The sequence below is a fragment of the Sebastes fasciatus genome, chromosome 5, assembly GCF_043250625.1.
Source record: "Sebastes fasciatus isolate fSebFas1 chromosome 5, fSebFas1.pri, whole genome shotgun sequence".
Taxonomy (NCBI): domain Eukaryota; kingdom Metazoa; phylum Chordata; class Actinopteri; order Perciformes; family Sebastidae; genus Sebastes; species Sebastes fasciatus.
The window spans coordinates 6459929-6484313 of NC_133799.1; the positions used below are offsets into that span (position 1 = coordinate 6459929).

The 24385-nt window shown below is 41.3% G+C and overlaps 2 protein-coding genes across 3 annotated transcripts in view; both read right to left on the reverse strand.

Annotated features, from left to right (window-relative positions):
• The window catches only part of rabgap1l (RAB GTPase activating protein 1-like), a 154500-nt gene that overhangs the window by 66810 nt on the left and 63305 nt on the right, over positions 1–24385 (reverse strand). The gene's annotated exons all lie outside the window — the stretch shown is intronic.
• gpr52 (G protein-coupled receptor 52) lies at positions 1804–23952 on the reverse strand. Its single transcript, XM_074634744.1, has one exon. The coding sequence runs from the start codon at positions 20853–20855 to the stop codon at positions 19734–19736; it is 1122 nt and encodes a 373-aa protein (XP_074490845.1). The 5' UTR covers positions 20856–23952; the 3' UTR covers positions 1804–19733.

Sequence of the window (24385 nt, forward strand, 5' to 3'; positions counted from 1 at the left end):
CCATTAAAACATAGGGTAATCAAATTCTCTTAGGTAGGTTAACAGCTCCCCGAGGCAGGTTTCACAGCAGGTTTTACAGTAAAACACACTCCTGAAGCTGATGAGAGAAATCGTTACACTACTGTTTATGTGTTACTCATCTCCATATACTGTCAAACCTAATTATTGATCCTACTCTCAGGATCAATAGTTTCTCACCCTGGCAGAGTGGTGGATCAATTGAATAAATTCAATGCACCGTTCTCTCTGATGGGAATGAGAAAACAAAAGCAAGTGCTGCGCCATCTGAGCCTGGCTTCAGCATGAGTGGGGAGTGGTGCATTATGGGCCACACTAGACAACAGAGGCTGTGATAAACCAGCAGGATGGTATGTCAAAGAGCACGTCTGTTACAGAGCTGCACCCTGGACCTCCTCCAGGCGAGAGTGCACTGAAACCCAGAGTCTCCAAACCGGTTGGAAAAAATGCCTGCTTCAGTGTAAAGCAACATCATTTGTTTCGTTATGGACGACAGACACATTCAAATGGAAGACAGGTGATGGTGGAGAATCTCTATGGTAGAGAATGTAAAGTACAAATATGAAAGGGTGGAAGAGATGACTTAAAAAGGCAGACAGAGGAGGCATGAGGGGAGAGCAAGAGGAGAGTGGGAGCTGAATGACTGACAGCCAGAATATTAGCCAGCCTCTTCATCTTTTGGATGGATGGCAGCTCCTTCAATGGAAGGCCAGCACTGAAAGTGACAAACAGGCTGCATTTGGATCGCAAAAACCATATTAAACCCCACATAAAAACAGAAATGGAAGAAGGAAAGAGGGAAGGAAAGACGTGTGGTGTATAAAAAAAGATGCCGTTAAGAGAGGTTTGTTTAATGGCACTGTTAGGAGGACCAGTATGTAGGATTTAGTGGCATCTAGTGGTGAGTGTCGGAGAACTACGGTGGCCTTCAGGTGACGTAAAAGTGTGAAAGGCTCTCGCTAGAGCTTAGTGTTTGGTTTGTCCATTCTGAGCTTCTGTAGAAACATCGCGGACTCTATGAAGAGAACCCGCTCACTATATAGATATGAAGGGCTCATTCTAAGCTAACGGAAACACAACAATTCTTAGTTTCAGGTGATTATATACTAATGAAAATATAGTTGTAAATATTATATTGCTTCTACTAATAGATCCCCTTACATCATACACACCGGACACATACTGTGTATAATGCACTTGTGATCAACCTTTCAATAACAGTAATTATTTTATCCAACCCAATTATTTACATGATTCATTTTTCATATTTGACACCATCTGGAAACAAGTCCTATCCTACTAAATAATCACACCACACATACAAACAACAGATGATTTAATGCTCTACTGTGCTTGATGAAAATATGGTAAATACGAGTAAAACACTGTCACAACTTTATGTGGTTTTGTATTCTGCTGCTTATGTCACTATCTTACTGCTTGACATTTGAGTCTCTGACATGCTATTATCTGTTGATTGCCTTTACAGAGTGAAGAGGCATCTTTCTCAGGTGGTATTATTACGACAGAACCAGCAAGCAAGAACCCACTTGGGAAGCACGGACCACACTCTAGCCCATGAGTTTTCCCTTTGCTGATCAAGATGGGTGCTGTTAAAGGAAAAATATGTGCTCAGCAAACCTTTCCTTGTTAAGGTAAATAAAATGCTTTCCAAGCAATTCAAAGGTCTGCCATTAATTTCCACTGAGGCACCTCCTGGTTTCATAAAAAATGATGATATCAGGAAAAAATGCATGGGCTGAATGAGGTATAAACTATTTATTGTTAGAGGATCAACTGAATTAGCTGCTAATACAATTTTAAACATAGTTTGAACCCTGCCTTCTGTTTTGTCTGATCTTAAAACATAGGATTAAATTTAGGTGATACAAGTTGGTAACTCCGAGGCTCAAGAAACATGACTGGGGTATTGGGATTAAAAACTCCCTAAATGCCAGATTCCTGAAGAGATGGTACACCTATATACTGGAAGATGTCTTGGTCCTTTAGATTTTCCAAAGAAAGGTGCTACAGTAATTCTAAAAGTATGTCAGACAAAAAACACGGACCATATTCTAACTTCAAAGTCTGGCCTTTAGTCATAACACAGTGAGACAGCCGGATGTAAAAGTGACACCACCCCTCTCTGCTGACACACCTGTCTGCCACAAACACTCCTCATTTCTCTTCATTTCAGTTGTACACAGGGAAATAATCGATTGGAGTGATATTCAGAGGACGGCAGCCCGGTAATTAAAAACCAGCTCCCCCTGAGGCCTTTGTCCTTGGTTGCTGGCGAGGAAGTTTCTAGAGGCTTCCCTGGAGGTTTGAGGGTGGGGTGGGGAGGCAACAGCTGGCCCGCCTGGCAGATTGCAAATTCATCTGTCTCTGTATCGCTGCCGTGGCATTTTAATGGTCCGGCTGGTTCTGCATTTCAATAAGCCGAGTTGGGAGTGCAAACGCAGTGTGCACACAGAAAGCAAAAAAAGCTAAATTTCTCATTTTGCTTGCAGTGAAATTGGTGACAAGAAAGCCTGTTGGAGAAAACACTTGACACACCAGAGAGCCGAAGCGCAACAGAGCTGTTATTAGGATCAGCTGTTTTGGTTAACATCTTTCTTTACTTATTCTTTAAATTTAATTAAGTTGTGCTAAAATGATTAGTCAATAGCCAGAAAATGAATCAACCTTATTACTGATTAAAGTCGTTTATCAAGGAAAAAATGCCAAACATTTGCTCATTCAACCGTCTTGATGAAAAAGGCGTTTGGTCATTAGTTGACTCGTCAACAACTAGATGTGGAAACACCAGAAACTCAATGCAAAAAATACACTCAACATTAACTGTCTGTAAGGGTCCGCTCTTTACTCAAACATGTTTTGGGAAAAAGGCCGTAATCATCCTTCCCAAAACATGCAATCAGTTTGTGTTGTTATTTTTCACATCTGGTTCCGGCTCTGTTTTTTCTCATAGGAAAGTGAATATCTTTGGGTTTAAGACAGTTGCTCAGACCAAAAAAAAAATTAAGACATTGATTTGGGTTCTGGGAAATCGTGATGGGCATTTTTTATAATTTTCTTTGACATTTTATAGACTAAAAAATGTTGTAAATTAATAAAAAAAAACAGATTCATCGATAATAATTAAATGATGATGAAATTAGCTGCAGCCCTAAAATAAAGTTTCATCACCACCTCCTCAGGCTGTGTCCCTCCCAGACACTTTCAACTGACTTTTCCAGCAGAAATGTCACTCTGTCTTGTGCTCTATTTGAATGTAGTGTTACAATTTATTTACTGCAAATGTAATGGGGTGAGCCTGACAGTATTTTGAGGATATATATTAGTACTATGCTGTAGCCAAAGTATAGCACCCCTTAGGCCTGTTTCCACCACAGGAACTTCCCCCCGTAATTAATAACCTTTTGAGGAACTCATTGCGTTTCAATCGCAGGGACCGCGGTCTAAAGTAAGTTCCGGGGACATTTTACAGGGCCTTTTTACCCCCAAAAGGCCCTGGTCGGGGGGTAGTACTTTCTGAAATACCGGAGCTTCCTTGGTGGAGTTTTCAGGGATGACCCGGGCTGATTGGTAAAACACACACTTACACACATCGTCGCTGCTTCAACGGATTTAACTCGTATACTGCTCCATTCATAAACAAGGAAGTAATCTAGTATCGATTTAGGACCGTTTTAGGACAAGGGGAGAACATGTTTCTTTGTTTTCTTAAAAAAAAGTAAAGTAAGGCTCTGCTGTGGACTTCCCGACTCATCAAAAAAAAAGACAGAGAGAAAAAAGAGAGGGATCACAAGGATGAGAGGTAACGTTAGAAGAGAAAGAGCCCAGCGGTGCTGCGAATGAGAGAAATAAAAGATCTTTTTTGATTGTGTTACGGCCGTTACGTTCGAAAGCACAAATGAATAACCATCAAAACACTCAACGGATGATTTACTGTGGAAACAAACGGTCTTAGTTTCATTTTCCTCGTAGGCATTTCATTCTATACAGTATATCCAACGTGCATCAGTAAATATATGTAGCCGTAAATATAGACAAAACCTGTTTATTTTTTCCATCATGTTTTTTAGATGAAACAGGTGGGCACACTGAACTGCAGGCTGCAGAGTGTGTTTACTGCTGGGCCCTTGTCTCATGTCAAGTTGTTTTTCCGTACAGCGGACTAATTTGCCTAATCTTTGCAGGTATTTAGAGCAGACAACAGTGGGCTGAAGGAACCTTTTAGTTCCAGGGACTAAAAGTCACGGTAACTTTTTGTGGAAACCCGGCTTTTAGAAACTGAACTCAAACTGAAATGCAGAAAGCAAACAAAAATAAATTTGAAAAACGTGCTGTACCGTTTGCATTTGGTCTGGAACAATTTGGAGCTGGAGCAGGATGAAATGCCCTCTCCTCTCTCTCACACACACACACACACATACACACACAGCATCATTGAGAGAGGTCAGTGAATAAAGTGCATCCCCCCAGATATCTGACATTTTCTGTGTGTTGTGGTTTTTCCTGGAGGATATGAGTTGAGTCTCTGTTATGTGGGGACAGAAGACCCCAGGGGACGATAGAGGTGGAGTGAGTGGAGGGTCAGACACTCAGGGGGTCGGTCCACAAGAGAAGATTTGTGTATGGATGTGTATAAAGTTATGTGAATTGTTGTATGTGCGGAGGGTCTTTGTGTCTTTCGATCGACTAGTGTGAAAGAAACAGCCTGTACAATACAGAGATGCAGATACGACACACACACACATACACACATCGTTTTAGTCTTCTTTTCTGCCTGCATTTTCTTTCCCCTGCATCTTCAAAATAAAAGCGCACATGAATGAATAATGAAGGGGTTGCTATTTTGGAGCCAATGTTAACATCCATTTTAATTGCGCCCTATTTATAAACTTAAAATGAACTCTGTTGCTTCTTCATACTCAGCTCTGGGTTTCCATAGCGACACAGCGCCTCTTAAGTCCTGATGTTCAGTTGGGAAGAACCAGAGAGACAACAGAGACACTCAACTATAACCAGAGATGCAGTCTCATCTACCGTTTAATACACACATTAACAGGGAGAGTACAACTAACCAGAAATCCAGTATTAAATATGCATGTGGTGAATGCATTACAGTTTATTTTGTATGCTACCAAAGGTTAAAGGGACTGTTTGTAAGAATCAGAAATGTTTGTTAACAGCGACACCTGTGGCCGTTAAGTCACATAAAGTCAGCGTCGGGCTCGCGCTTGTACTCGCTACATAGACATGAACGAGCATCGCTCAAAACAGTGAGGCGACACACGTCAGCTAAAACCACAATCTCACTCTATATTTCAGCTGCTTGGCAGTAATGTTAGCTGACCAGACGAAGGTCTCTCCATGAATCAATGCTGATCCTAGTGTTGGCTTTTCCTGCCACAGCCTCCCGAACACGGCCGGAGGAAACAGGGAAGAGACCGGCACCCGGTCGGAGGGGATAACGTTTCTCGCTGCGGAGCCCCGTCACTTCATAAGACACGGAAAACCTCTGTTGGTCTGGAGGAGCTGCAGCAGTTATTTCTGCACAAACGTCCACTGTACATACACTAGATATTCTCAGAGCTACGAAGTCTTCTGCAGTGTGTAGTGTGCGCGCATAAACGTGTAGAGGTGGAGCGAGCTGGGTGAAGGCAGGCAGGCAGAGGAGCAGAGGAGCAGAGTACAGCAGAGACTCCGGCCCTGGAGACCAAAGCTACGGTCTCCCCCGCGTACTCCGACCGCGGCCAACACTGTTTAACAGACGGGCTTCACTAGATATAACTTTGCGGTTTTGGTGCTTCCGTGTAGTTTGTGTTGAAGTCTTGTCTGAACTGTGCTTATGCGAGCGCGCATGGGACACCGACCCGGGTGATTTATACGTGTAAGAAGTTACAAACAGTCCCTTTAAACATACAATTTCTATCCCATTGTTGTATGTGCAGAGTGCAGGAAACACTGCCTCTGTGAAAATGACCCCAAAATATTCAAATTCATCATTAAGACCAATAACTAATATGACAAATATAACACTGAAGTAGTTTCAGTTATAAAACGTGCACAGTACATGTCAGTGCACACACCAGAAGAATTCACTCCAAGTATCAGTGCCGAGCATATCTTCATACTGACTGACTACAAAACCTTTATTTTGTAAAGGGTAACCTGGAAGGTTATGTTTTGTAGTTGTTGTCGCCAATTTGAAGGTGTGTTTACACAAAAATATTGAGGCTCGAAACCTACACTGCAACCAGTGGGCAACCTCCGGGTCTGAAAAGTGAATTTGTGCCTTAATAACCAGCAGGGGGCGACTCCTCTGGCTGCAAAAAAGAAGTCTGATTGTATAGAAGTCTATGACAAAATGAGACTACTTCTCACTTGATTTATTACCTCAATAAATATTGTAAACATGAGTTTATGGTCTCAATTAGGCTTGCCGTGGTAGTCGCTGTTACCTGTGTTACATGGTGGTTGGGCACACACCGATTACATTACGTATCCACCGCCCCCACAGTCGTTTTGCTTTTTTTACAGAAATAAAACTCATTTAGTTCATTTTTGCGTATCAGCACTGTGTTATCAATAAAGTTACAGATGATGGACACAACAAACTGAAAGTGAAAATGTCTGCTGCATAGGGAGTCTCAGCACAGAGCAGCAGGAGTCATATTTCACACACACGGGATGAGAGAGAGTTGACAGACACCCTTTAGTGTCAGTTCTGGTTGCAAAAAAAGCAAGATGGTGACGGCCAAAAACGCCGAGCTCGAGGCTTCAAACCGGCAGTCCACAAACCAATGGGTGACGTCATGGTGGCTACGTCAACACTCAATCACTAACCTGATTACTAAACAATTTTCACATGCACAAGATAGTAAACTGAATAGCAGGAGATATGGTTTGGTGTGGTTTAGTAATAATGTACATATTTTTTCTTTCTCAGCATATTATCACAGCTGGTTTTCTGACTGACTGCTGAATTTAGTCATTGACTAACTGACGGACAGAGAGTCTCACTGGTCACACAGACCAGCAAACACCAGAAACAGCTACTTTTAATTTTTAATTTTTTCGTTCAGTCACTCCCCTCCTCCCACCCCGGCAGGAGTAGCGAGGCTAAATGCCACAGAGGAAGAACAAGCCATATCACCAATGGCCTGAGGCGAGCTGCTGGACCATCTCTACTAAATAACTGCCTAACACAGACAAGCCTGGTGTGCTACTGTGGGAAACACTGCCTCAGGACAGAGAGAGGGAAAGGAAGAGCAAAAGAGGGGAGGTAAAAGGAGGGAGGAAATATGCTAAGGAGCCAAGGGGGTAATTTGACTGTCTTATGGTATTTAATTCAGCTAAAATGCCCTGAGAGAGAATTAGAGAAGCTGGCTGTACGTCTGCTGGCAGAGCTTCAGAACCTGAGGTCTGCAGGGAGGTTAACAATAAAAAACAGGTTTGTCCTCCAGTGTCCGTCAAGGTGCTTGTCTTTGTCCTCTATGTATGAATAGCTAGAGCAAGAATATTGGTGCGAATTATGCTAAATCAAATTTGAAAGGATGAATAGAAAAGAAAGAAGAACTTTAGATGTCCCTTTAGTACAGCAGTAAGGGAAGTGGATTGAAGCACTTCCAAAAACCAATACTTTAATGAGCTCCATTCTGTCACAATAAAATCCTTTTCGAACAGGAGGAAGAACGTGTGCAGTTCAATGTGCCAGCTGTGGCTATAGGTCAGTAGTCTGACAATGTTGACCATGGAAGAGAAGAGAGGAGGATCCATCACAGTCTGAGACCGACTGAACAAGAACACACATTTAGGGATTCTTTTAAAGTGTTAAATTTGGCATCATCACTTTTATAAACATTGACTGATTGTGTTAGGGCTAAAACTAATGATTATTTTCATTGTCAATTAATCTGTTGATAATTTTCTCAATTAATCGATTAATTGATTAATTGATTAATTGATTGGTCTATAAATGTCAGAAAATGGTGAAAAATATCCATCAGTGTTTCCCAAAGCTCAAGATGATGTCCTCAAATGTCTTGTTTTGTCCACAACTCAAAGATATTCCGTTTATTGTCATAGAGGAGCAAAGAAACCAGAAAATATCCACATTTAAGAAGCTGGAATCTGAGAACTTTTTTCTTCAAAAATTACTCAAACCGATTAATTAATTTTCAAAATAGTTGGCGATTCATTTAATAAATGACAACTAATCGATTAATTGTTGCAGATAGATTGTATTCATCATTACTTTAAAAGCTGCAACAAATGTTTAATACGTCAATTGTACAAAAATGACTTAGTATATCACTTTAACACCAAGTGAATTCCCTTGTTTTTGGTTTTCAGACAGCAGGAAAATGACCAGCACGAATGAGCAAAAACAGCTTTTCAAAGACTCTACATTTGTCATGTGAATATGATTTTGAATGTTGTTTATTTGCTTTAATGCAGGTGATAAAATATCATGTAACAGTTCTGCCTCAAATGAAAACATAGTGATGAAGTAAATGTTTTATTAAATGCAGTTGTGGTAAGTTTAGCTTTTCTTTTGATTTACCTTTTCAAGTATATAATAATTTGGATTGAAATGATTTGTACTAAAAGGATGGTGACCTAATTCCTGTACATTTCCTGGTGTTAAAATATTCAGTGCTTCTGACCATGAGGCATGGAGAGATTGGAAAGATGGAGAGGAGGTGGAGCTGTAGTAGATCACTGCTGACAGTTTATCAATCACAGGTTGAATGATCATTACAGTGGTTCAAGTGAATCAATAACTAGCTGCTCAGTTCAGCAAATCTATCTATATTTCTATTCTGTCAGACTCATCTAGTATTTCATTTCTGCTTTTTAACCTGTTAAATATTTAATACTGGAGAGTATTTTAGCTCCCTATGATTAAAACTGAGTTTAAGGTATAAGATGTGTACGGTTGTACCTGAATGAGTATTTTTGGATTTGATTCAGATTTGGATGTTCAATACGAAGATTCGACTATTCGTTCTTTTTTTTTTTCTTCATATAGACTATCTGGCAATCAGAAAATCCATTGGCCTGAGTTTCAGTAATGATTTCGACCAACATAGTCAAATGAGGTCCACCACAGTTTCATAATGAACCGAAAATACTTTCCCACTTCTCAACTCGCCGAGGGCGCCTCGGCTTGGAAAGGCCCGGGGTGACGGTGGCTCGTGGCTCCGAACGTGAGCTTTGCAGCACCCCTGGCCCGGACCTCGCCGCTTCCCGGGGCTGTGGTGCTCGTGGCTCCCTCTCTCTGCGGGGATGGATGGGACTCTCGGCGCAACTGTCAACCGGGGCGGACTCTCCTCAGTATGAGGGGCGATGTTGGCAAACCACCCAACTCGTGTTGAAACACGGATCCGTCTTGTTTACCTTGCTTGGGTGTGACTTTTTTGCTGTGTCATCACCATTCATATCTTTACAACCAATGTGTTTATGATTACTTTGTTTACAAGAGCACAAAGCTCTTCATAGATCTAGCCTCTTCAAGAACGGGAGTCACTGACGATGATTCGACTCATCGACTTTCAAAAACTTAAAAGTTTGGTTCCAGTATTATTTTGCTTCTCTTTATGTGTTCATGTGAACACAAAAGGAATCATAACAGGGCTCTCAGTGTGCTAACCTCAGCTAGGGCACAAAAGGCTGGCAGCAAGGCCCAGGTATAGAGGAGGCTGGCATTTACTGTCTCACACACACAGACAGTTTTGTAATACTAGATTTTGAGGGCCTGTATTATTTATGATGTAATGAATTCCCTATCCCACACCCTTAAACGTCACAACAACATGGCTACCGTTAACATTTACCTTAATTTAACCTTAATCTAAATCTGACTAGAGCTGCAACAATTAATCAATTAATTGCCAACTATTTAATAATCAATTTATGGGTTTGAGTAATTTTTGAAAGAAAAAAGTCCACATAGATATATTATATAGATTATAGACCAAACAACTCATCTATTAATTAATTCCAGTATATTTCAATCTGGCATATTTCCCATAAATTGCGACGCTATATAGTAGCTAATTTTAAATCCCTATGCAGTTAGCCATAATGGCCATTCCAGGGGACCACGTTTTGTCGGACTCAAAGACAGGTGTTTAAACTAATCATGTTTCTTTGAGAATCTCTTGGAGGCTTGTGTAACTCATCTTTATTTTGTTTTGTGCAAGTCCTTCATTTACCTGAATCTCTACAATGGAGGTTGCGAGTGCAATTTTAGCACCGTTTAATCACAATTGCCATATTTATGGGAAATACGCGAGGTTGAAACATACCTAAATATATAGTTTTCTTGAAGGTCAAGTGGCAAACACAACAAATATTCCTTAATAAGGTAAAATGACCCATGTTTTCACAATAGAAAATAGTTTCTGACCAGTCAGATAGAAGCATTACCTGCCAAATCAGCAACATAGACAATGTGGTCCCATCACAGGCCAAATAACAACCCTGACCTAAATTGGTTTTCATAGTTGCCGCTGGCCATAGGGATGCCACGAGGTGGGATTTCACAAATTGGTTTCTTATTTGCGGAGTCAGCGTTACTCAAGACAAAAACAAATTATGCAACAGAGACTAAGAGGACAAAGAGCGAAAAATTGCAGAATCAGACTTTTCAGACTGAAAGTGGAATGCTGAACGTTACTTTCAACCAGTGAGACCAATGAGCACATTTGGGAGAGTCGAAGCACTTAGACAAGATGGAAGAGAAAGCGCTCAGTCAAGTGGCCACTGATGGATAGAAAGCCTACCTATGGCAATCATCAGGTCCAAAGGTGAAATGAAAGAGCTGAAGTCTGAAAAGCAGCTGATGAGACATTCCACATTTTAGGCATTTTCTAATGTTCCTATCCAGGGCGCCCTGCAGTGAGCAGGCAGGTAAGTGTTCCTTTTATTGCTCCGGGGCACTTTGACAGGATTCAGGTCCACTATGGGGATTTAACCTGCAACCGTTTTGTCCCTTAGCAACAATGGCGATTAGAGAGATAGTTTTTCAAAAAAATGTCTTGCTCCCGCACACACTTTTCTCTGATTAGAGAGATAGTAATATTTAGAAAATAAAAAAATACCATGTGGTTGAAATGTCAAGTCCCTACTGTACGCTCTGCTGAGAGGCTCTCACAGTGTTCTCATTAAACTGCAGGAACTTTCTGCAGCATCACTGTGTGCTTCCATGATCAATGACAACATTTACTATGCTTTATAATGCCTTGTTTCAACATAGCTCTGTGTATGTTGTGTAAGTTCATTCAATCCTTTTTTATTCCGTCTGTAATTTGCCTCAAGTATATTGAAAAATTTCAACTTTTGCGATAGATTACCGACAGACCGTATGCACTGTGCGTCTGCAAATTAATATGATTGATGAATGTAATACAGCTCTATTTATAAAAAATGTTGTTAATAGTTTGATGGCATGTTTAGCACTTTTGTGACTATTTTGTTAAAAGCCGTATGAACCACTATGCACTCTATAGACACAACACAAAACGGTGTGGAAACGAGGCATGACTAACTCATAATACACAGTACACATAATACACAGTACACATATTCGGCTTACAAACATGATACTGACTGAAACCTACAGTATGCACTCACTAGTTGATTGCAACCTGATATTTTTAATTTTTGTTTGTGATTGTGAATAAGTGAAGTAAGTGTGTGTAATGTCATAATGAGGGCCATTTCTGTTATGTTTCCAGTTGCAGTGCTTCACCTCATAACCATGGAGTAAAATCAAACAAACTTTTTGGACACTGTTCTACAAAGCACTGTACAAAAGTGTTGAAATGTCGTGTTGTTTTTTTTGCATTTGGTTTGTTAAACTGATAACTTTCGGCACATTCAAAGATGGCATCAAAAGAAGAAATCCCAGAGCAACACAACCACACTCGGCTTGTAACCAGAAAATCCCCAGCTGTGAAAACTGAAAATAAGAAATTGCCTTCCCACAACAACTACCCTTACCTTCATTGTGTTTTTAATTAAGACATTAACCCCACATAGCCAGTAGAAGATTGTGGTTATAAGGTGAACGTGTGAGCATGTGCTAGTACTGAAGAAGAGCAGGCATGCTCATATTTTAGCTGGAGGCTCTACGGATGGCAATGATAGTTGGTCGGTCCACCACTTCAATGCAGACTGAAATATCGATTAAATAGATTGTCATGACATTGTACCACCGTAAGGTTGATATTTATGTTTTTTAGTGAAATGTCTTGACAACTATTGGGAGAATTATAATGAAATGTGGAGCATACATGTAGCTCAAAGCACTGCTGTGCCTAAGTACAGCCTCACAGAACCACTAGAGTCTTAGCCTCAGTCTTGATAATGGGTATATAAATGTTTAACACCACATACTGTAAGAGCACACAATCAGCTGTGCCTAGATCAACACCTGTCAGCTATCAGGCCACAGTCGCAGCCCACATTTTCAAAGACTGACTGAGGCCATGCAAGATGTATGAGGGTGTGTTGGTGTGTGGATGCATGAGTGTGTCCTTCTTATGCCATCAAAGGCTTTTGGTGGGCGCCGCAAGCCTCCACCATGAGCAGCACACAGGGGCAGGAACTGGCTTCCCCTCCAATTATGACTTCCCCACCTCAAAAGACGGTCAGGTGGTCCTTTCTCAATCAGGACGGAAAGAGGAGGAGGAAAGTGGCAGGATGGAAAGGGAAAGAGGAAGTGAGGCGAGTGCTGCCATTTGTGGAAATAAAAGGGAATTCCTGATTTAGTGCTGGCCATGAATATTGAGCAGGCTTGGACCGGGAAGCTGTTCTTGGTTTGGCTGAATAATTGGTGTGGATGAAATGCTTTCGGGTAGAAGAGACATATACAGATTTTCATTCCAAAAGTAGATATCAAACAAAACTGGTAAAGCATCCAAAAAATGCCTCCTCTTATACATGGTTGCTGGCATGAAAATAAAACACAAACACAACATAATAGGACTCAATATTGTATATTAAAATAGCTATTAAGGCTTTGTGCTATACAACAACCTTTTGTAATGCAATGAGCATTTATTATACAGTAGCGCTGAGCTTAAACGGCTCGATACAAATAGTTCACAGCGCTATAAATAACAATTTCAGAATGGTTCTTTTGTGCTCATATACTTACACATGCAACCTTTATGGTAATGTAGAAGTGGTGTAGAAATATATTGGGTTTTTTTAATTTTGTATTGCAAATGTTGTTTATGTATAAAGTAGGGCTATCAAAGTTAATGCGATAACGTACATTTGATTTAACGCCACTAATTTCTTTAGCTTATTAAAGTAACTTGCAAGTTTTGGGTTGTAGCTGGCTCAGTTTTAAAGCTAGAGTGAAGATGAAACTAGAAAACCTGAGGAATTCATTAGTACCATGTCATACTAGCTTGTCGCGAAGGAGGCTTAATAATGCTCCAAACTTATGTTAAAATTTGGCGAGGAAAGACTAGCATGGCCATTTTCAAAGGGGTCCCTTGACATCTGACCTCAAGATACAGTATGTGAATGAAGTATAATTGATTTCTAATGATAAATATATACATGCATTTGCATAAAGCAAGCATTTTTGCCCACTCCCATGTTGATAAGAGTATTAAATACTTGACAAATCTCCCTTCGAGGCACATTTTGAACAGATAAAAAAATGTGTGATTCATTTGTGATTAATCGTGTTTAATATTTTAATGACAGCTCTAATATAAAACTACCCGAAACAAATAACCTTTTTCAATTTTTTTAAAATTTTACTGAAATATATCTTACCAGCGTTTTTGAAATGAGCATGAAACTGCATATATCCTCCTAATCATTGTTCATAGTCATCCTTTCTCTCTTGCTCCTTCCCTCTTTTCCTTCTCCAACCCTCCTCCTCTTACCACCTTTATTTCACCCTACCTTCCTCCCTCCTGATACTGCTTCTCTCTATCATCTTGTTCTTCTCATTCAGGTAGTCTACTAAACCATTTCACCTATCTTGCCACCTTTTCTCTCTCCAACCCGTTCCTTTCCATGATCTGCTGTTCTTACATTCAGTTTTCTTTCAATACCTCCTTCTATCTCCTCTTGCTAGTCCTTAAGCTACTCGCTGGGGTTATGGCTGTTTTAGAGCTCGTCTGGAGTCCAAAAGGTTGAGCGTATGAAATTTCAAAGGCCAATTTAAGACCAAGAACAAGGGATCAGGCTCTATAATGAGGATACTATTCACACAGAGAGAGGGCATGATGGTGGGCATTAACTCCCAATGACACAAAAGGAAAAGGCTACACTGCTGCAGAGTTGTTAGCAAATGCCACCTGACCAGCCATCCGCTGGCTCAGAGGAAAATGAAATAAATCTTTAATTTGCTCATAACTGAGCTGGAGCAACCGTCAGGAGCAGAACTTTGGACAGATACTGTATATGATCAATAGCAAAATGACAATAGAGTCCCCATTTTTGGGCTTCATTCTCTGATAAATGGCTGTGAAATTATAGGGTGGCAATTTTTATCCATGATTCTCTCTCTCCACGGAGGAGCCATGTGGCTTAAACATTTGATCTGCTCATTGGACCGAGATTTACATCATGACGCATTTACACCAGGCAGCAACCTCCGGGTCTGAAAAGTGAAGCCAATGCGGAAGTGCCTTAAACTTGCATTCTTTCTATATAATATGTAATAGGAAATGGTATTAAGTAAAATGAATACATGACGTTCTCGCTAAGCTAATTTCCAGGCTTTATGATGCCAACATGAATCTGCTGTAGACGAGATTAAGAAGTGTTTTTGGCCATCCGTCTATAAAAATCTGTTACCACTGCCTGATGCCTGATGAGTACTACATTAGTGCATCAATCCCAAAATCCAAAATTTCATTGCTGGAACTCATTATTCACACATTTTTTATCTGTTCAAAATGTACCTTAAAGCGAGATTTGTCAAGTATTTAATACTCTTTTCAACATGTGACTGGGCAAATGCTTGCTTTATGGAAATGTATGTATATATTTATTATTGGAAATCAATTACCAACACAAGACAATGACAAATATTGTCCAGAAACCCTCACAGGTCGCATTTAACAGAGAGTACTGGTTATGAATGAAAGCTGGCTAACTGGTGAGTGTTGCTACAAAAGCACACACATTTCACAAAAGCAACTACACAGATGTGCAGATGTCTACTATTTTCACCTTTATTGGGTTGGCAGCAACGACAAAACCATAGTCTTTGACAAAGTTTCAAAATAAAAAAATAGATACTATGTAATTTCACACACTCTGCCTCCTATTCAAAACATCAGCAGCCTAGGTTGATTTAACACAAATGGGTGCGCCATACCTTTGTCAGAATTTGTCTGATTTTTTTGGCTGTACAGCAGATTAAAAACAGATACACACACTTTACATACAGTATACTCATATACAGTATATTGTGTAAAGGTTTAAACATAACTTAATAAATAAATACATATTATCCTGTAATTAATAAAACTCTTTTTACTAAAAGACTTGATCAATGAAACCAAAGATGACTTGTTTGAACAAGTTAACAGTTTTGATTTTCTACCACTTCAGTTTGGTCAGTGTAATACAGACACATATAAACAATTTATTTCTTTTTAAATATTCATTCAGTGGCTCTTGGATTTTTGAAACCTTGAGCCAAGACACCCATTTCACATAACCCGCTACAAAAAGTCCACCAAAGGAATGAATATTTGTGCAAATACTATAATCTCCACTTGAATGGTATATTCCAAATTTTACATTAAATGGTAACAACTGAGCTATTTTATTTTAGGCTATTACAGAACTTTGCTTTCTTCCGTGTTATACAGTTTGTTATTTAGTTGTTGTTTGTCACCACATTGTGAAGATAATACAGCACTAATTCAGACCTTATACATTTCTTCTACTAACCCACTGCACTATGCTCCAAAGGAGCATCAAAAAACACGAGCTATCGAAAAAAAAAGAATATCATCGTAAGTCTAGTATTTGACACGGCTATGCTGTGGTTCCCTACTGCTATTCCTCATATATGCCAGGTCATATGGCTAAAGAAGGGCATTCACAAGACTTCGACAAATCTGCTGTCTCCTCTTATCTTACAGGTATGATGCAGACGTCAGATAGTAGAACATGTACCCACTTGAAGGCAGAAGTCAGATCGACTGTGATAAATTAATGACTTGACCATCTGATTACAAAGTCACGGAAAATGAATCCAACAACAATGTACCTTCAGATGTGTACGCGGTCACAAGGTATGTTCATGAAGCTGGAAAATGTTTTAAAAAGTGCAGCATGTCCATGTAACAGTAAATACTTCTCAACATCTTTTTTTTTTCACTTTTCCTACAAAATAACATCTTTAGGCACGTATACAGAACAATCTGTAATGCGTTAAAGCTGCATGAAGCAATATTTTTTTATACTAACACTGACTCAAACAACTCCTGATTATGTTAAAGGGTGATGACCGCTGATGATCCCGCTAAGAATCAATATTGCAGCTTTTACACAGCTGCTTTTACCTCACGGATTTGGTTATCTTAGTTGTTTGAACCAACAAAACCAAAACAATGCTGGCACATACATTACAAACCATGAGCAGGCACTCCCAGCACGTGATCATTTCAAGTTGACTGTGGGCTACCTAACTCATGCAAAACTGCAGAGCGCCAAAGTAAATGGGTGAATGGCTGGTAAAGAAAGTGGAGCATGTAGATAACCTAAACGAGACAGATATTTTTCTGTTGGTGATGTTGGTTTACCAAACCTTGGCTTAAAAAACAATATTGTACTTACATTCATCAGAATGGCCAGAAAGACTCTTGAATGGAATGATCAAGTAGCTCTGTTTTTGCTTGATGTGAAGAAGCAAATTTCTTGCCACTAATATATAATAAGCTAAAGGCTTAGAGTCTTTCTGCCCCTTGTGTTCAAAAATCACTTAATGCAGCTTTAAAATGAGGAATGACTTACACAGGCTACCGTTAAGCAGCATAGAATGCAGTTACAATATCGAGGGGCTGGGTTTGCTGTGTCACTTGGTTTCTAGCATGGACACACATACACGACAAGCAAGGCCTAAACCACAGATGACACTACATGAGCAAAGAGGGAAATGAGTATCAGTTATTGGCTATAGTACGTGGCTGTATTCATGTGGAACGAATTATGCTTTGACACTGATCCAGTGATCAAGGGAATGTACAAGGTAGATTGACTGGAATGACTTCTGTATACTAATGTGCTGTCGCAAGAGATGGGAATCATAACCAATGGCAGTTTGTGGGTTGCTTTAACAACGCACATCATCTGAACTTTGTATATCAAAAGCCCCAGATTGGGGAACAGTCTTTAGATTTACCAAGCTGGAATGGGCACAGTAAAAGAACAAAATTGTATTTTATTTGCAGAATGGAGTTATCTCCAATAAGAAGCCCATACAAAATCCATTAAGGACTCCATTTCTAACACCTATACTCTCCAACACAGCCATCTGTTGCTTGGGCACTGACATCATGAAAAAAGATAAGGAAAATTCAACAAGCTCAACTAAATTTACAGTGTGATTCCCAGTTAGGTTGGACCCTGTGAGAAGAGCACACTAACTTCTGTGGTCACTTACAAAAGCACTGAGGAGTATGTAAGACATTGAGGCCTGTAATTTGAGGGCGGTAACTTTTTTAGATTAGCAACAGAATTGGTAGAGCTGAACGAGAGCGGGGCAAATTAAAATTAAAGAGGATTGTCCGGACCAATAGTTTAAAAAAAACTCCACAAGATAAGCTACTGATAGCCTTAAACCTTTATCACAACTAAGCATGTAATTTCAGATCAGTTAAGTTTTAACCTCACAGCGACCTCCAGACAGATCAGATCACATTAACCTGAGCCTCTGTCCACCGCTGCTGGGAAATGAAATCCACTATCATCTTTAACAAAGATAACTGTGTCACTGATGCAAAGCACCCGAAACCAGCCTACATATTCAGGTCTACACTATTTTTTCTTGCCCATGTGACTCAGGGAGGTTTTTGAGCGGGTAAAAAAGCAACATTCAGATATCCTCAAGTCAGCTCAATTACAGAATTCAGTTTCTAAACTAAACCTTTTGCATTATAAATAATAATGTGAAAAATTAGATAATTCAAATTCTGTTGTTTGTTCACTATCCAGTATATGGCCCTACATATACAGTACGGGGGGAAGGAGGGGTGTAATATTTATTTGCTGGTTAGAAATGGCTGTCATGAGCACTCATGCATCAAACTGTTAGCAGAATACTCATAACACAGCCATATCAGGAATGCCACACCAATGGTGGGAATGCTGGTGGTGCTGATGGGCTATTTCATAAGCGCAAAGAGTGGACTTTGGGAAAAAACTCTAAGCTGAGAGCATCAGTTCACTGTCTTCAATATAAAGGCCTCAGTGTCAAACCGACACCTTTGATTCTGGAAATAAGGTGCTTTTTAGTAGGGGGTGCACCAAACAATTGGTGGTAACTGACTATAATCAGTTAATATTTAAATTGGTAAACAATGAAAGCAGCATGTCATCCGTGGAAAATTTGATATAGGTCACACTACGGCAGTAGGGAATGCCTTAAATGTGTTGATAATTTGACCATCTACATCATAGATTAGTAATCATGTTGAGTCAAGTGAAAACTTTATTCTCGTTTTGGGGATTTTGATTTAAAGGTTTCAACACTCCTTTTACAAGTTTCGATATTTTTGCAGTCCTTGGTCTAATGCTGTGATGTAGGAGCATGTTTTACTGTCCACTGTTACATTATGTATTATGTTTTAAAGTAAACTTTATCCAAATTTCATTGGCCATCACTCTGATAATAGAAAAAAATGTGCCAGAACACCTGACCAGTACATCATGACTTTTTTGCATCGCTCTCCTGCTCACCTGCACACATCATGTTTACAGACTCAACACAAAATACTTCACTAGAAATGGACTGCGCACTTTCCTTTAGAAAACAGTCAAGGCCATACGCCCATCTGTTATTCATCAGCAGCATAATGGCTGTCGTCATTGTCACCGTGTGGGTTTATACAGCTAAAAAGTCAAATATCCATTTACAACCTTTAAACAGGTGTATGAGCACGAGTATGTGTGGGTTATCTAGTCTCTCCTAACGACAGAAAGCACAGAGACATCGAATAGAAGGTCGATCCAATTCACAGCCACTGACAAAGTTTAACAGCCATGAAATAGTGTGGTCACATTTGATGTCTGAGGAGCTATTTGTGAATCTTTTACAATTTTGTCTTCCCACTATGTCTGACCTGGCTGATGACATACAGAGAGATGTAAAGGCAAAGAAAGCCATGGGGAGACTACTTTCTATATGATCCACAGCCAAGTCACATACCACAGAATAACAGCCATCACAGAGTGCCCATCTCTTTAAATCTCTCTGTTTAGACACTGCACCATCTCCTTGAGAAGCTTGTAATGCAATAAACCATGGTTTATTGTGACCAAGGCAATGTCACTGGTGTCAGCTGACAGGCTGGTACAACAGAAATTGTTTTCTGTTTGGTTAAGCCCTGCCAATGTTACTGAAAGTTAACAAGCTGCTAAGCTTGTTAAGATTCACGTTCCCCATTCATGGATTCCAGCAGTATCCTCATCCTGTAAAAGTCATCCCTTCAGATGGAGCACGAGTTTGCCCTCTTCCTCGGTTTAGGCTCCCCAAAGTCCCTGTCATCGGCCGCACAGTGGCTGAAGGAGCAAATCGTCTGCGAGAGCCTACGCATGCCCAGGCGGAACACACTATTAGACAGGCTGTAGATGACACAGTTGCAAAAGCTGTTGCTAATAGCCAGCCAGGTGGTGATGAAGGAGAGGGCAGGGCTATCAAGCACATGGGAGCTCTCTAGCAGGAAGTAGATTATGTAGGGCAGCCAAAGCATATAGAAAACGCTGGTGATGCGGAACAGCACCATCGCATAGCGCCGATCTGGTCCGTGCCCTCCGTGATGCCCGCCGCCTCCGCCCCCCTCACCAGCCTCCATCTCCTGGCTGGGGAAACGTGCCCGCCGTTCACTGATGTCCCTGTTGTGCTGCTGGCAAATGCGAAAGATATGGTAATAGGTAAAACAAACCACGAGTGCAGCGGGCGCGTAGAGCAAACACACCACAAAGCCCGTAAAGAGGGCAGAGGTGGGCCACGAGTGAGCGCACCACTCAAAAATGTCCCCATGATAGCCTGGTTTACCCCACCCAAAGAAAGAGGGCAAGAAAACCAGGCTAGAGTAGACCCAGATTAGAGTGATGCAGCCTCGTAGCCGGCATGGCGTCACCAGCTGGTTGTAAGACAGTGGTTTAGTTATAGCCAGGTAGCGGTCCACACTGATACAAGCCAAGCAGGCCATTGAAACGCTCTTCAGAACGGAGATGACGTAGCTGAAGACCTGGCATGTGATGGGCTCCTGGACACCTGCTGGGTAGTGGAGTAGAGACAGGGTGGGCACCAGGCAGCTAAGACCCACCAGCAGGTCAGCATAGGCCATGGTCTGGATGAAGTAGCTGGTGGTGTAGTGGTGTAGCAGGGGGGCACAGTGGAACACGAAGATTACCGTCAGGTTCCCTGCAATAATAAGCACTGTCAGAAGTACAATGACAGCAGTCTCCAGGACGCAAGCCTCTAGGCCTTCGTTCAGCCCCCAGCCCAAGGGACACGAGTGGTTGCCGGCCCTGCCAGGAAAGAAGTCTCCATGACTGCTGTTGGCACTGAGCACCGGGTCCGTTGTCAGTTCAGACTGGTTCATTGTTCTGGGTGCTGTCCAGGTGGGTCAGGTTTGTGGTGTGTCACCCATAAGGCAGCTGGCCTGAAACTGGAGAACTGCCTAGCCCCCCCACCCGCTCTACAGCGCGGTGTCTGCAGCCTTCTTCAGTTAACCGAGCTCAATACTCTCTAACACACTCACTCTCTCTTTCACCTTACGCTCACATAGCTGGGTCTCAATCAAATGAACACTGACTGGAGGAAAATCAATACAGCCTCTGGGCGGGTAGGACAACCCGTTTAGCTCTCCTTTTCCAATCACTCATGGTTAGTGAAAGTAGTGGGTGGGTAACAGTCAGGAGTAGAGAGAAAAAAAAACGGCACTGCTTCAGTAAACCAGAGTAGCAGGGTAGCATTAGTGCTTTGGCCAGCATCTATCCCAAAGGCGAGTATCCCTGCTGCTTTGCCTGCCAGTCTGTGGCCTCATCTCCTGATCCTAATGAGGGTTGCCACCGCGAGGCTGAGGGCATAAGCTGTCCGTACAAGGGCAGAGAGCACAGAAGATGCGAGGGAGGACACCATACAAAGAGGTTAAAGCATGAAGCAAAGCACAATGCTCTGCGCTCTTGACAGATCCTCACAGGAGATCAAATAAATAAGCAGCATATGGCTCCCATTTCACTCCAAGAGATCAGTTGAAATTGACTGAGTGCAGTTACCTTTCAAAAGAAAAAAGCTTCTTAGGAGTCTGTCTTGGTGTAAACCAAAGTCTGGAAAAGAAATTACATCCATCTCTGCAAATCAATCCTTCAATTAAATCCAAAGTTTCACTGTGCCATGGGTGCTAGTGTGTTTACAATGTAACAGCAGGCTTCCCTTATTTTGGTGGTCCTCTGGTCAGTGTCTGGAGCCCATGCATGCCCAGCTATTGTCTGAATCAAAACACAGACACAGGCTAGAACAACATGGGGATCTCCGCAGGAGATAATGTCACAGCTCTCTCAGCACACACGGCGCTGGGGGGGAAATGTGTTGACAAGGCATCCCTCGGCAGAATGAGGTAAAAAAAAAAAAAAAATGTGCGTCAAAATGTCTGGATGAGTTTTGCTATTAAAGTGATTTAAAGTTTTAATCCGAATGTGCAAACTTGCCTCTCAGTGTTCTGGACTGCAAGTCGCGAAAGACAAACAAATGTAAAAGTCCAGTAGCTGATGAAAAGTGTTGAATGTAAGACTCCCATGCAGGCAGGTGGAAGGACTCTCCTGGAGCAATGAGAGGCCAGCTGAATAGCTCAGCGCTCCTCTCGCTTTGACTCCTCCGCAATCCTGTGGCAGACACTTGCAGAGAGGGGTGTGGGGATCAACCGGAAATCCATCTATTCATCCCATAAACGTGTTACTTGCATTTTTGTTGTGACATTCGGAAGCATTGGCAGGGGAGGCTTAGCACCTCCTCAAGTGCTTAATGCAACCATAGATTTTCTAACTTGCTTTAGTCCTTTGAAGTATGCGCTGTGTTTAGTTGTAGAGGAATGGGGTCCTACAACTCCTCTCTCAGTATTTATGTCGTCCTGAACAAAACACTGGCAGCGCAACAAAAAGGGAATCCACTCCAGCAGCATTAAAAAAAGACCATGTCCCAGTCAGAGTTCCAGTTTCAAGCACTGTCCTCTGCAAACGTCCCCCTTTTAATTCCGTTAAAACAGGACAACCCACGCTTTTGATAAATAAATCCTTAGATCCTGGCATACAGAAAGAGATGAATGCAATGCATCTGTCAAAAGCAGCAAGTAAAAAGCAAGAAAAAAAAAAAGAGATGACTGCGCTGATGGAAATGAGTTAAATCTGCAGCGAGGGAAGCGAGGGGACGAAGAGTCCCTCAGCCCTGGTGCAGTGAGAAGGAGAGATGCTGTGACTGGCTTACACTTCCCTCCCTCCCTCTCCACACAATCTCTCTAGCTTGCACACTCAACCTCTCTCTCTTTCCACACACACACATGAACCCTCCCTCTTTCTCGCTCTCTCTCCCTCAGCTTCTCCCTCATTGCCCCGCCTCCTCCCATCCCAGCTGCACCTGAGGCTCCCTGCCACATTATTCTGTCTCTCACTCTGGCTTTTTCCCAGAGGTAAATTTGGATACATTTCCTCTTTACATATTACTTATCTCTCTCAGTCGGGTTTTCTATTAACTAAAGCCCCCACAGCCCCCTCCTTTCTTTCCTTCACTGTTTTAGTCTCACTTCTTCCCCTCAATCTCCCTCCTCCATTCATCTACCTAGCCCCAGTATGTAAAAATAAACACCCAGGTCTATTTAATTCCTACATGAAAACAATCAACAGCATTGAAAATATAACATGAGATAAAATATCACAGCAAAAAATAGCAAAATATACATTTCACGACACATGAGTCACCCGTTATGCTGTCTCTACTTTGGGGGAAGAGGGAAAGACGATTGCTGTTAGTGTCAGCCTGAGCTCGCCACTTTCTTAAATACATTAGTATATAATGTTCATGAATAGATGACACTCAACCTCCATAGTCCCATGAAACATCTTGCACAGTTAACCACAGTAAAATGAGTCCTTTCTCTCATCCAGCCCGGCTCCAGGTTCTTCTGGATACTTTATGTATTCTTTATTTTTAACCAAAAGCTTAGCACAGTTATGCCTGCCCCTTAGTTACAGTTGCCGGGCATTTCGGCCAGTCGGGAGCATCCTCTGGCCGGCAGATGATAAAGAGGATCAAGTGACAGCAAATTGGCTAAGCAGAAGGGGCGGATGGAAAGAAACTGTCAAGCAGCGTGGCCGGGCAGGAGAATCTTGCAAAAAGATAATTATCAATATCTTTTTCTTAGTTTTTTAACTATCAGAGCTAATTAGAGGCAACGAGGAGCGGCTGTCTGCAAGTTGGATGGAAAATGGCTACTTTGGAAAACAACACTGCACCTGGCCTCTTCCAGGAAGAGCAGAGGGGTTTGATTGTTTGAAAGGAGCAAACATGACAAGAACTAAATCCCTTCTGGAAAAATATTGACATCCTGTCAACCTCCAAAGTAGACGTATACTGTATACTGCAGATGGACAAAGGAAAACATGGTGATATTCACCTACGTGTCAAATTTGACAAAACTAAATTCTAGAAAAACTCTTGGTCAAATCAAGACAGAAAGCCACATATTAAACCATCAGAGCAAAACCAAATGTGTTATCTGAACAACAACAAGGGAATGTGTTTTCCAGAAGAAGAGCCATTCACACACACACACACACACACACACACAAACACAATGGCTGATCAGACCTGACTGAGTGTCCTTGAGGAAGATGTAATACCATGTAAGAATATTATACAGGAAAAAGGTGGCATGCAGCCAATCCAATCCTTTAACACACCTGTTTATGACAGCATTCAAGCCAATGAAAATGCCTCACACAGACTCGTTGACCTTAAATATGGAGGCAGTAGTAGCCGCTGGAATTTAACTTAAAAGACTGCCTAGATGCATCTTGGTGTAAAGATCATTATTTCACAAAAAATGTTCTTTACTCTCTGTATCTGCAGTTCAGATAA

Excerpts from the sequence above, each read along its gene's own strand:
- gpr52 (XM_074634744.1), bottom strand. The coding sequence starts at position 20,855 with ATGAACCAGTCTGAACTGACAACGGACCCGGTGCTCAGTGCCAACAGC.